Source organism: Oenanthe melanoleuca, chromosome 14, assembly GCF_029582105.1.
Source record: "Oenanthe melanoleuca isolate GR-GAL-2019-014 chromosome 14, OMel1.0, whole genome shotgun sequence".
Lineage (NCBI taxonomy): Eukaryota > Metazoa > Chordata > Aves > Passeriformes > Muscicapidae > Oenanthe > Oenanthe melanoleuca.
The window spans coordinates 14,631,640-14,645,071 of NC_079348.1; the positions used below are offsets into that span (position 1 = coordinate 14,631,640).

Below are 13,432 nucleotides of genomic sequence, written 5' to 3' on the forward strand. Positions count from 1 at the left end.
CTTGCTCAGGGAATGGCTGGCTTCAGAGTTAGATCAGAGTGCTCAGGGCTTTGGCGTGTGGAATTTTGGAAATTTGCAAGAATAGAGATTATCACAGCATCTCTGGGCTGATACCCTGATATCCTGTTCTGATACCTGATCACTCTTCATGAAATCTTTTCTCTTTGTTTCCAATAAGAATTCCCCTTGCTGCACTGAACTGAATATTCCCTGCTTTTGTTTTTTGCTGTGCACCTTTGAGAAAGGTCCGGCTCCATCTTGTTCCTATCCCCACCACTCTTTAGGTAGTGGAAAACTACCATTAGATTCCTCCTGGGTCTTCTCCTTTTCCAGGCTGAGCAAACCCAGTTCCCTCCACCTCTCCTTGGCTGTCATGTGTCCCTGTTCCTCAGGATGTCTCCGGTTTGTTGCATCTCTCTTGTATTGTGGGGACCCTGGAACTGGATCTGTGTCCAGTTGTGTCCTGCCAGGTGCTGAGCAGGGGATAGTTTGCTCTCAAAGGACACCTTTGCAGCAGTGGCTTCCCTTCAGCTTGCCCCCCAGGACCCCCAGGCCCTTTCCTGCAGGGCTGCTGCCCTGGGTTGTTCCATCCCAGCTGCAGGACTTGGTGCTGGATTTCACTGAGCTTCACTAGGTTTGTGTTGGTCCCTTTCTCCAGCCTGGGAAGGGCCCTGTGAATGTCAGCCCTGCCCTCCAGCATATCCTCCCCTCTCCCTCTGTCCCTTTTCACAAAATCCCTGAGTGCAGCCAGGACTGGAAATGGCAGTGCTGAGTAGCCTTGGTGCTGTGTTGATGGCAGACAGGTGCCACTGGCAGGTAGAGCTGGCACTGAGGTCAAGCCCACAGACCAGTCTGTGCTTCCTTGGCTCTGTATTACAAAAGATCACATTAGAATCACAAAGGATACATTTTTCAGACACTTTGGGAAGTCTTCTCTGGTGTATTCCCAAAAGAAGGCAAAGTAGAAAAGTTTTAGAGGCTTATTAGAGGCAGTAGGATTTGGTGTGGTTTCTCTACCCTCACTGCTGTTTCCTGCTCTTTCCCACACTCCATCAACCCTGCCTTGAGCTGGCAGTGGCAGAGAGCCACACAAATGCCAGAGTCCCTCTGCTGGGACTCCCATCACCTTCTGGCCTTTTTTGTTTTGCTCAGTACTTTTAAAGAACTCTGCAGTCTTACTTCTGGAGTCTTTCAGGTTCCTTCCAACCCAGGCTGTTCCTTGATCTGTCTCTTTGCATTTCACGAGCTGGGCAGTGCTGTCTTCTCTGCTGAATTTGCTTTCTGGGTGTTGGGGGATAAAGGAAGATGTAGGCAGCAGTTCCTAAGAGCAATAAGTGGCATATCATAGATCCACTTGGAAAAGTCTGTGGCTGTTTGTTGCAGCTGCATGTGCACAGGAAGCTCAGTGCTGAGTGTGGTTGTAGTGTGATGGTGCAGGAGCTGAAAGATGCCTTAAGAGGTGGAGGAAGATTCCTGCTTAGTTAATGAAGATATACCCAGCCTGAGGGGCTCAGCTGGCCAAGATTTTAAAACTTTTCTTTGACGGAAAGGAAATTAAAATCTTCAAGTTTGATGGTGGAACTGTTGTTGGACACTCAGGTGTTCACCCAAGACTCACTGTAAGAGGCACTTACAGTGGAATTAAGTACAGTAAGTAATTTCCTGGTAGCTTTCCAATGGCCCAAGGACAATGGCTTCTCCTGCTGGAACTTGGGGGTTGGTTTTGATGTTTCTGGATCCCATCCAACTCAAGGTATTGTCTGACTTGGTGGTTTAAAGGCACAAGTAGAGTGAAAACCACGGGGAGGGATTGGTGGCTTCAGGAAAATTGCAACAATTTTATGGATAAGTCAGCTTGATTCACTGTCATCATGATCTCAGAAGTTCATCTGTAAGAGGAGCTTGAAGGTGGACAGAGCAGCAATTTCATGGATGAGTTAGAGAGGCCCTGCAATGAGTCTGTTTCCTCCATTAACACTAAGAGATGATTAACAGAATGTTAGGTTAACATGAGCTTGCTTTTTAGGAGACAAGTGATGGCAAAAGTCTGTTGATACCATCCAGGAATTCTGGAATTCTAGCACATTCCATGTGCCAGTACTGAAGTTTGTAACTCCTCCCTGACATGTAAGAGGGCAGCTGAGTGGCAGCAGTGGTTTGGGTCAGAGAGTGTTTGTGGGAGACTCTGGTTTAGTCTCAGCAGTGCAGGGCTTTGGATGAAGCTCAGTCTATTGGTTGTGCTCAGTCAGTCCTTCCAGAAAGGGCTGTGATGGACAGAGTCACCTCAGCTCTTGGCTGGGGACACAAAGGCAGCACAGACCCTTCTCTCCTTCATTGCTGTGTGAGAGGCACGGGAAGGGAACTTTCTCCCTGGAAGCTGAAGAGCTCTTGGCTGATCTCTGGCAGCAGGAAGCCTTGAGTGATGATCCTGCCTCTGCAGTTGGCTTTTAAGCTGGCAGAGCTTTTTCCTTAGGCATTGTCCAACCACAGCCTTCATGGCCTTTCCAGTGCCTCCAGGCATTGCTCCCCAGAGAGAGAATTGTGTGGGGCAGCTCAGGACAATCTTCCTGGAAAAGGGCAGCATATTGCTTTGCTCTCTGTGATTTCAGCTTCACCAAGTCCCCTGCTGTACTGTGCAGCTCTGTCTCCAGTGATCCCAGCTGCTCTACTGGGTCTTGCTGGATATCACTTCTCATTGCTCTCTTCCCTTCTTAGGACACTGTTTAAGGAGAGCAGGCGTGTACATGGACACCTCACATCAGTCCTGTGAGTATCACAGCATTCCTTTGGAGTGAAAACTGGTGCTCTCCATTCCCTGGGGCCTGGGGGGTCATGCAGCAGCACCTGAGCTTGCTTGGCTCCCCCCACATGCTGCTTCCTTTGGGGAGGTCTAGGCAGAGCAGCTGTTTGTGTGGGACATCTCCCAACACTTTCCTGAGGTGCTTTAGCCTTCAGAAAGCTCAAAAATAAGAACTTTAAAGTCTCTGGTTCAACAGCCTGGAGTCAGGCCTCTGTGCTGGGCCTGGGAGGCTCAGGGAGGTAAAGTGGAGTGTGATTACTGCAGCCTGTTCAGTTGGTCGTTGCTGGATTCCCTCTTTCTTGTTGCCTGGTTCCAGGAGGGTCACAGTGAGCTCAGACTAGTGAAGGTGAGTGCAGCAGGCTGGTGGGTGGCAAACCAAGAGCCATCAGAATCCAGCTGGGCAGGGGCTTTAGTCCAAAGGGTCTCTTGGATCTTGCTGGTGGCTGATAATAGATGAGGACATGGATTTAGGCTGGTGTCAGTTTGGCAGACAGTCCTGTTCTTGGCACTGGATGAGTGAGGGGAAGTGTGATAGGGTGTAAGTCATCCTTCCCTCAGCCACACACTCAGCAGCTCAGGGATGTCTTGTACCAGAGATTGCACCTGACCAGATCTATTCTCTGGGAGTTTGGCAGATGCTTTTCCATCCTTGGCTTCTGGGAACCCAAAAAAGGGTGTAACTTCTGCAGAACAGTCTCTGTGCCAGTTTCTCTCTGGCTGTTGCTGTAGGAGGGCAGCAGTGGGGTCCTGCAGCTGATGCAGGGTGTGTGTGGTTGTGTGTGTGTGTGTGTGTGTGAGTGTTTCACTGCTCTGCTGCCATTCCAAGACTCTGCTCCACTCTTAATCTGCTTCCTGTGTAGGAGTTGGGGCTTCCAAGAGCAGCAAACAAATGTCATGTGGTTTTGAATCCTAGCAACTCAAGATGCTGCCTCTGTTCCCTGCAAAGACTCAGTGGATCATCACTAACAGGGCCAGGTGTGCTCCCTAGCTGGCTCCTTCCCTGGGGGCACTCACTGAGCCATGCTTCTCTTGTCTTCCTCCAAACAGGGCGAAGAAGAAAGTTATAGCTCCTACTAAGGTGAAAGTAAAGGTGAGTTCTGTTTTATGGTTCTCATGGTTGGTATGTGCAAAAGTCAAGTGACTGCCATCCTGAGCCATGTGTTTGAGCTTTGTATATGTACATCAGCTACTCTGAAATGGCTCTGCTCAGTATTTGGCTTGGAAAAAACAACTGGAACAGCAGGTACAAGTGATGGCAGTGGCAGCTGGGAGGGAAGTGGGGGTTCACAGGCACAGAATATGTGTATCCTGCTTTTTATCCCCAAATTGTGAACCTTCCCTCCCCTTTTTAGCAGTAAACCCTGTCTCTTCTGACTGTGCCTTCTGTGTTGTTGTTGCAGGACTCTTCCTGCAAGCCAGACAAGAAGCTGTCGGTGTCTGTCCCTTCCCTGCACTCGAGCAGCACCTTGGCAATGTCCTCAGAGTCCCAGGGAGGAGCCCTGGGCATCAGTGCCCAGACCAGGGAGCTCCTGTCCCTCGGGACAGCCCAAGCTGCCAGCAGCACTGCCACTCCTGCCACCTTCAAGGATGACTCCTTGGATGAGGACTTGATTCACAACCCCACCTCCTCCCTGGAAGCAGTGTCCAAGGAACTGGCCGTGCTGAACAGCAGGGCAGCAGCGAGCCCTGACTTTACTCTTCCTGCAGCTCCAAAAGCTCCACCAGAGAAGATCCCAACTCTTACATCCTCAGATGAGAAGAGGACATTTCCAAAGCCCAACCCTTCCCCTACATCTTCCTCTGGTTCTCTCCAGTCTCCTCTAAACTTCCTAGCTGAGCAGGCCCTGGCGTTGGGCCAGTCTTCTCAAGACAAGAAGTCAGAGAACTCGAACTACAAAGAGCATTCCTGCCAAGCTTCCCCCAGCAAAATCCTTCCTGATGCCCACCAGGCTAAACAGAAGCACCACAGCCTGGTCAGGCCAGGCCACGGGCCCCCGGGCTCGGCGCCGGTGCCGGGCTCTCAGGTGAAGGTGTTCCACCCTGGTGCTCAGCTCCAGAAACCCTTCACCTCCCCAGCTCCCTTTGTCAAACTGCAGAGCCCCAAATCCTCCACCCCTCTGCCCCAGCGCTCCCTCCTCCAGCAGGTCAAGTCATCAACCAAAGCTCAGAGCTTCCATTCCTCCACGTCCCCCAGCAGCACCCAAAACTCCAGCAGCTCCCACAAGAGCCAAGGCTTGTCCTCATCTCTCAGCTACGCCAGCAAGCACTCGAGCGCCTCGGGCTCTTCAGGACAATCCTACAAATCACCTTTTGTCGCTGGCTCCCTCTCCAAGCATGGGGCTTCTTCCAGCAGCTCCTCCTCTGGAGCTTCTGCCAACCAGGGCAGCTCCTCTGGGACTTTGCTGCCCAGTGTTCCAGCCCCTTCCCCGGGCTCGGCCTCCCGCCCGGCCTCCAGCTCCTCGGTGAAGAAAACTCCTGTTTCCCAGAAGCTCACCCTGGTGGCACCTCCTGGGGGCTCCAATGGGGATTCCAGTGGGGGCACCCAGGGGGTGGCCAAGCTGCTGACCTCGTCCCTAAAGCCAGCTGTGGTCAGCGGCACCGCAGCCTCTACCTCTGTGCCGGTAAGGGGGCTGTGCTGGGAGCTCACGCTGCCCTAAAGGGGGCACTTCAAAAACATTGCTGGAGTTCTTGAATGACTGACTGGATTTTAGACTAGGAAGTTGTGGCCTTTGCCCTGGGCTTGCCCTCCAGAATTCCAGCTTTCATTTTCAGCTTAAATAACCACTAAGCTGGATCCTGTGCTGCCTTCCAAAGGACAGTTTTTGCCCAGGCTATGTCATGGTCCTGCCCTGGCTCTGCGAGTTATGGGGACAGTAGGGCTCCCATCTGGATTAAGAGATAGTGCAGTAAGGTAATTTATCACAAGAGTTAAAATTCATTGCATAAACTAAAATTATAATGATGAATTTGTTATTAATTAGATCTTAGCCTTCTTTAAATTAGTCCAAGTCATTTTAGTATTATTTACTCTTTTTTGTCATGGCTGGCCCATAGAATAAATGATTATAAACCATGGAATTATCCAGGTTGGAAAAGCCCTCTAAGATCATGGAGTCCAACCATTCCCCCAGCACTGCCAAGGCCACCTCTAACCCATGTCCCCAAGTGCCACATCCACATGGCTTTTAAATCCCCCCAGGGATGGGGACTCCACCACTGCCCTGGGCAGCTGTGCCAGGGCCTGATCACCCATCCCATGAAGAATTTTTCCCAATATCTGTTGGGATAGAACATTTCAGGAAGCTCTTCTGGCTTGTCAGTACAGACTTGTGTTATTACAATATTGTATTACTTCATGGTATAAGGGGCTTGGTTTTTATCTATAGCAAAAAAGTAATAGTTCCTACTATATATATATATATATCCTTAATGTTGCATTCATTTGTTGTTGGCTGCTCATCCCTGCCTTCCTTTGTGCCCCATGGAAATAACTGAGAAATACAAGGAGTGTATTTAATTGGAAAGCATGTACTGCTGAGCTTATGTAGCTTGTCTGTTCCTGAGATAGAGAGCTGGGAAGCACTTCCAGGTGGTGCCTGTCTCCTTGAGACAGATCCTAAATAACATGCTGGGGTGCCTTGGTGTCAGACCTCAGTACCTAGAGTTGTCAGCAGTGTGTGCTGCCATAAGTGAGTAGGAAGCACACCCCTGGAACTCACAGTGTGGAAGCTTTTCCTGTGCTGCCATAAGTGAGAAGGAAGCACACCCCCTGGAACTCACAGGCAGTATGGAAATTTTTTCTCTGCCTAATGGAGGCACAATTCTACAACAAGGGAGTCATGGAGGCTAATCCAGTGTGGCCACATTCAAAAGAGCTGCCTTGCCAATGTCCATCTGCAGATGGCCTCAAGTGTTGGCATCTCCTGGGCCCTGGCTGGGAGGGTGCTTTCTCCAAGGGGGAATTCTCGAGCATTCCATGTATTGCAGATCTGTGAGTGTGAATGATGCTGTGCTTGGTTCTCCCTCTCCTGACTGACCTTTTCCATTGCTTTGCAGAAAGGAACTAGTGGAGCTGTGCTGCTAACGAGTTCTTCCTCCTTAAGTGTACTGGCTCCATCCTACAAGTCCAACAACCCAAAGCTGCCAGCTGCCCTGAGCTCCACCCCATTAGGTATTATCTCTCCTATTCATTCTTTCCCTCTCCATGTCATCTCCTTCAGTTCAGACTCCTCCCCAAAAGCAGGAGTTTCCAAGGATGCAATAGTTACGGGACCTGCTCCGGGAACTTTCCACCACGGCCTCGGGCACAGTGAGTATCCTGCTGGTCCCTGTGTGTCTCTTGTGCCTGTGCTGTCACATCAGTGCTCTGCTGGGCTGGCCCAATGCACCCCAGCCCATCTCTCTGGCTGTTGCTTCATGCTTTGGCCCCTGCTTTTGTATCTCCAGCAGTTGCATTTGGAGAACCTTGGGCAAATCCCTAGAGCTGGCCTAGAAATGCCAATAACTGGACCCCAGCCTGTGCTAACTGCTGCAGCTCTGCTCATTTCTGTCTTGGATGTGTATTTGTTCCTTTTTTCCCTCTCCTCTCTTTGTTTTTCTCTCTAGGTCTTCTGGCTGGTTTGCACTCCAGCCCCCACCATGCAGCGCCACTCCCACACTCTGCCCTGCCCACTCATTTACCACAGAGTTTGCCAGGTAACTTGTCAGATGCTTGTGTTTGTCTTCTCTTGAGTCTCCCTCTGTCTCAGCAGATCCTTCCTTCAGGGCTGGAGCCACAGGGGTTGTCCATGTTTCCAGCTCTGGGTTGTCACTAAAGCCTCTCTGAGGTACAGAGTGAGGGACTGGGAGCAGCCTGGGCTGGTGGAAGCTGTCCCTGCCCATGGCACGGGGTGGAACAGGATGGGCTTTAATGTCCCTTCCAACCCAAACCGTTCCATGATTAGGAAAAAATTCTTGGCTGTGAGGAAGGTGAGGCCCTGGCACAGGGTGCCCAGAGCAGCTGTGGCTGCCCCTGGATCCCTGGCAGTGCCCAAGGCCATGGATGGGGCTTGGAGCATTCTGGGATGGTGGAAGGTATCCCTGCCCATGGCAGGGATGGAATGGGATGGGATGAGCTTTAAGGTCCCTTCCAATCAAACCATTCTGGGATTCTGTGATTTCTGGAATGATGAGTCCTCAGTGCTTACAGCAAATGTTGGTTCCTGGAGATACTCAGAATTATCCTGCCATGATGAAAGCTGTGCCTGTTTGTGCACAGCCTGCCAGGACTGCCCTGGAATGAATATTCCAGCTCTGTGGAGTTTTGTTCCTGGTGACCTACATAAAATGTGTCAGACCAGACTGTCTTGTGTCTGTGCACTGAGTTAATTGCCAGCATCTCCTTCATGACAAGTTTGTAGTGTAAATGCAGATTGCTCCTCTTGCTGCTCACAATGTGAGGATTTGGCAGTTAAGCCTGTTCCTGCCCCAGTTTAATGCCTGGAGAAGTGATGCATAAAACAAGAGTTTTCCAAAGAAGAGAAGTAAGGAAAATTGAAATTCAGTGCCAGCAGATCATGCTTACCTGCTTCAGGGAGCTGCTTACTCCCCTAGTAACTCCTATTTCTGCTTTCTCAGGTGTGTTCTTTAGCACTTTGGTGCAGTTCAGTGCCATTGTCTTACTGGCACTCCTGTTGGGATGGTGTTCCTGAGCTAAATGAGGCTGATTTAGAAGTCCTATGGCTGTGTGCATGGATAACCATGTAGCTTCCTGGAGGAGCCATGGAATTAAAGGCCCTTGACTGCTGAGCACGGTGCTTGTTTGCTGAAGAAGGAATAGTGCATTGTGCACTTGTGAAAATGCAAAGAATTGGTTGGGTTTGCTGAAGTGTGAGATGGGCTGTGCCATGCTGGTGTGGTAGAGCTGGAGAAGGTCCTAGCAGTGCTCACTGGTGTGGCAGACCCTTCCTTTCTGTTTGTAAATCACACTTCTGGAATGAGATCAGGGATGGCACTTTGAACATGGCTTGTGGAATACATTCCATGTCACTGAGGAGCAGCTCTTTGGCCCTTTAGTTGGGGAAATTCAGAGTGATCACTTCACTGTTGTTTATAGGACTTATAATAGAAGAATTTTTTGATGGACTCCAGCAGGATGTAGGACCAGAAGGCAAAAAACCATAAGTGAAGGAAAACTGACCACGGATACAGCTTCAGCAGGGACCTGTTTCTCACTTGGTGTTTTCACTTAAAGATTGGAGATGGAGCCTGGTGCTGCCATCTCCTGGAACATTCCCAATTCTGGGGTTTTGTAGAAGAGCACAGTAGATGTTGAAGTGACCCCCATAACCTTAAAATGAATTCCTGTGTTTTGTGGCACGGCTGTGTTTGGCTGTGCCAACATCTGCCCACAGCTGCATTGCTGTGTCTGAACACGGGAGGTTGCTGCAAATGCAAGGGAATGTTGGTGCCTTAAATAAAAGTGCTTTTATATCCATGTTCATCCAAAAGCCTCTGAGCAATGAGCATCCATCCAGTGCTTGCCTATGTGTGGTCAGTGCTGCTGTTGCTGGTGGAGGTGCCTTGTGCTGGGGCTGGGAATGTGAAAATGGTGTGGAAATGGGATGTGCTGGGCTGAGCTCTTGCATGCAAGGAACTGTTCTTGGCCTGCAGGAGAAGCTGCTGCTGCACTGCTGGGTGCCACTGCTGCTTAGCTGCATGTCTTAGTACTCCCATTTGTTCATCACAGTCTGAAGTAGTTTTAATTGCTCCTGGAAAACTTTTGCTTCCTTAAACTTCCTTCCTTTTTCTCTCTTCAGTGCATTTTCTCTTTTCCTCTGCATTTATTCCTTTCTGTTCCATCAGTGGTGAGATTCCTATGGATCCTGTTGCTATCAGTGGACACCTAAAGCCTTCATTTAAAAAGCACCTAATCAAAGAATTAATAAAACAGCTAAAGCCCTACCTGAAAGGAGTTGGTAGATGAGGGGTTGGCCTCTTCTCCCACACAACCAGTGACAGGGCAAGAGGAAACAGCCTGAAGCTGTGCCAGGGGAAGTTTAGGTTGGACATCTGGAGGAGTTTCTACATGGAAAGGGTGGTTAGGCATTGGCAGGGGCTGCCCAGGGAGGTTTGGAGTCCCCATCCCTGGACATGGCACTCAGTGCTCTGGGCTGGGAATGGGTCACAGGCTGGACTCTGTGGTCTTGGAAAAAACCTCGATTGATTCTATGATTACAACAGCAAAAATGTACAACAGGTTACTTCCAACTACACCATGTATTTTGGGATTCCTGGAGGGGGAGATGTGGCAGGGTGGATTTAGAGAAGGCTACACAGGCTAAGGAGATCCCTGGTAGCTGGAATTGTGCTGTGGGGTTCTGCTGGGAGCCCACAGGGGACCCTCAGTGCTTCCCTTGTCCCTTCCTCAGAGGCTGGGCTGCTCCCAGTGGAGAGGTGTCTCCTTCCTGAGTCCTTGGTGCTGGGAGGGAAGAGTAGATCTTTCCCTCTGTGCAGAGGCCTGGCTGTCCCATCTGCCCACCCTGCATGGGCTGGTGCTGAGCCCCTTCCCAGCTGGTTTTGTTTTCTTTCAGATGCTTCTCAGCTCCACGGCAAAGGGTCCAATGCACAGCAGCGCAAGTTGTGACACCTGCAAGGAGGGGAGCCCAGCACCCATAGGATAAAACCCAGAGGAACAGGTCATGGACTTTGGATACCAGCTGTGTCTTTTGATTTCTTTCTTTCCTTTTTTTTTTTTTTTTCCTACTTCTTTTTTATTTTACAATAACTGGAGAGACTGAACTGCACCGAGGAACTCATTGGGGCATCTGCTCAGAGGCTTTTGGAGCTGAGCCCTACACACGGGGCCACCTTGAGCCATGCCCTGATGAGAGGAGCCTTTTGTAGCACTGTTTTATTGCTGCTGCCCTTCCTGCATTCCCTGGCACTGGCAGGAGCTGGAACTCACAGGGAGGCTCAGTGGATTCCCACCCACCTGTGTCTGTAGCTGCCAAGTATCTCCAAGTCCAGTTACCTCCTTGGTTTCCCTGTGGAGGGTATGAAAGGTGCTTCTTTCTTCTGCTTTGGATTTACTTGGATAATTCTAGCACTGCCAGTGCTTTCTTGAAGACATTTGAGTAACTTTCCAATTGTACTATAAAACTGTGCTACAATTAATTGGAGGATTTAACATTTCCTGTGTGGTGAATCTGAGGAACCACCTAATGTTCCCCTCTGGAGGAAAAGGAAGATTCTTTAGAGATTAAAGACATTTTTAGATGCAATCATCGACTTTTAGAATTCTACTTCTTTTGAGGTTTTGGATTTTTTCCCTCCAAAGGGATGTTTTTTTCCTGCTCAGTTTTATCCTCATTGCCATTGAATGCATTGGATTGAATGGGACACTTCTTAGTATGTCACATGGATTGGGAGACATAATTCCAGTGCCTTTTATGGTGGAGCAAGAATGGACTAGTGACACACATTTCAGCCCTATTTTGTGTGCTCCTCAACCCTTTTTTAATCATTCTGTATTTAAAATGTATTCTGGTTTATTTAATAGAGCTTTTTATGGTTGCACATTGGAAAAACAAAAAAAAAAAGAGAGAAAAAAAAAAAAGCTGCACTGTCTGGACTTCAGTGGTGACCTGGTGACTGAGCACAGTCCCAAATCCAGCAGGAGCACCAGTTCTCATCCCAGTATGTGCAGGCGGGTTCCAGGCCCTCCCCTAAAGCCATTCTTTCCTAGGGTTGTAAGGATCAGTTTGGTGGGCAGAGGGAATGAGTGAGATGAACCAAGGTCATGACCTGTCAGATGAATTCCAGAGAAAAGCACTGCTCTCCTTAATGGTACCTGCAGCAGGATCATGTGCTCAGCACAGCTGCAGCAACAGGGACCATCTGCAATTGGGGGGTGTCTTTTCATGTTCATTTTTATAGTTTTTAGACCTAAGTACTGCCCCTGCACACCCTCTGTCAGGCTAAGGGCAGGCTGAGGCTCCACCTGAACTTGCTGAGGTTTGGTTTCCTGCTCTGCCCAGTCTGTCTCCTCTCAGGCCCCCACAGCCACGTCCCAGTTGTGCAGTGGCAGTGCTGATCCACATAGAATTTATTGGTATTCCCAGGAAAAGCTTGTAGTTTCCTCCTTGAGCTTTGGGGAAGGATGCTGACCCCAGGATACCAGCAAATGTCTGCTTAATTTCCTCTGGTTTTTAAGATCTGAGAAAAGACTGTTTTCAATTGGAGCTGATACTGCCCAAAATCAGTGAGTTGGTTGTATTTCAAATTAATGGATGCAGCTCAGATTTCAAGTCTGTTTACAGAAAATACCTAGGTTGTAGCAAAAGAGCCAAAGACAGAACTCGTGTGGGTAAAACAAAGCACAGCATTTCCTGGTGGACTCTGAGCACTGGATGCCACGTGGTTCCTGTTGAAGGCCTCATCCTGAGGGGTGCTTGGCACCTTCACCTTCCCCTGGGAGCTGAAAGCTTGGGACACCTGGCAGGACAGGGGCTCTCAGCCAGTGACTCGAGGTGCTGGTTCTCCTCCCTCTCTCTGCTCTCACTTGAACGCTTCTGCTGGGATCCCCGTGTGCAGAATGCCCTCCTTCTAGGAATTTAACGAAGCCTCTTGCCTCAGGGAAATGTTTATATGGTGGAAGTTCTGTGGGATTTTTTTTCTTTACATGCTATAATGAATGAGTGAGTGGTGTGGAGCAGAGTGGCAGCAAGGCAGGCCCAGGCAGAGCAGCTGATGGGGAGCCAGGCTGGCACCTCTGCCTTGGTGAGGCATCTTGCAGCGCTTCCAGGATGGAATGGGGAGGGATAGGCTCCCATGGCACTTACCTGGGGATGGCAGTTCCTTTTTGGGTGTAAAAGCTGCAGTTTACTATTCTATTTTTTTTTTTAATGTGTGTTGGCACTGTCTTGCTGAAGATGGTGGGGGTGATATGAAAACTGTTAATCTTGTACAGAACAACTCAATAAATTGTTTCAAACTTTCCAAAACGCTTTTTTCCCCCCATCTCCTTACCTCTAGTTCCCTGACTTTGTTTCCAAGAATTTCTGTTGCAGCTTGGATGCTCCTCTGTGTCTGGAGTGAGCAATGAATTACTGTTTTAAAGTCTCCTATGTGGTGAGGGAATGGCAGCTGTGTTACAGCTGTTGCAGGGGTAGGAATGTTTCTTCTCATTCCCTGTGCTCCTGCTGGTGCTTGAATTGGCCTCTGCTGAAAGGACTTGTGGGGCTCAGAGCACTAGTGCTCCCTTCATTTACAAAGGTAAAATAGTGAGCCAGGAGGGATGAGCAAGGAATGCTTATGGCTGCTTTTGTGGACATTAGAGCTCCCTGGGGTTTGGGTATTAGCTGAAATTGGGGAAAAAGGAAGTGAATGGGCTCAGGTGCCATCCCAGTGTAATCCACTGATCTGCACCTGCAGTCAGTCCCATTCTTTAGTGCACTTCACTCCCACCTAATGCTGCTAATTATTATCTTTAGTGCATTTCAATCCCAGCTCCAATGCTGTTCCAGCAATTTCCCCCTTGGAAAAGGGCCAACAGCTAAAATGAATAATCTTAATGTTTTAATTCTGACTCCTAAATGGCAGCTTCTTGTATAGCCAAAGATCAGGAGGCTGCCATAATTAATAAAGACCAAA

The 13,432-nt window shown here is 49.3% G+C and overlaps 1 protein-coding gene across 7 annotated transcripts in view; it reads left to right on the forward strand.

The window, feature by feature from the left end:
* The window catches only part of UBN1 (ubinuclein 1), a 32,611-nt gene that overhangs the window by 13,233 nt on the left and 5,946 nt on the right, over nucleotides 1-13,432 (forward strand). For 2 of the 7 annotated variants that reach the window (XM_056503753.1, XM_056503757.1), the window contains 6 exons: nucleotides 2,716-2,766; nucleotides 3,848-3,890; nucleotides 4,201-5,421; nucleotides 6,857-7,109; nucleotides 7,406-7,495; nucleotides 10,372-13,340. In XM_056503753.1, coding sequence (XP_056359728.1) covers nucleotides 2,716-2,766; nucleotides 3,848-3,890; nucleotides 4,201-5,421; nucleotides 6,857-7,109; nucleotides 7,406-7,495; nucleotides 10,372-10,424 — 1,711 coding nt within the window. In that variant the 3' untranslated portion in view covers nucleotides 10,425-13,340. Of the gene's footprint in view, nucleotides 1-2,715; nucleotides 2,767-3,847; nucleotides 3,891-4,200; nucleotides 5,422-6,856; nucleotides 7,110-7,405; nucleotides 7,496-10,371; nucleotides 13,341-13,432 lie in introns of those variants that run through there. The other 5 variants (XM_056503758.1, XM_056503755.1, XM_056503754.1 and 2 more) reach the window with 4 other exon arrangements.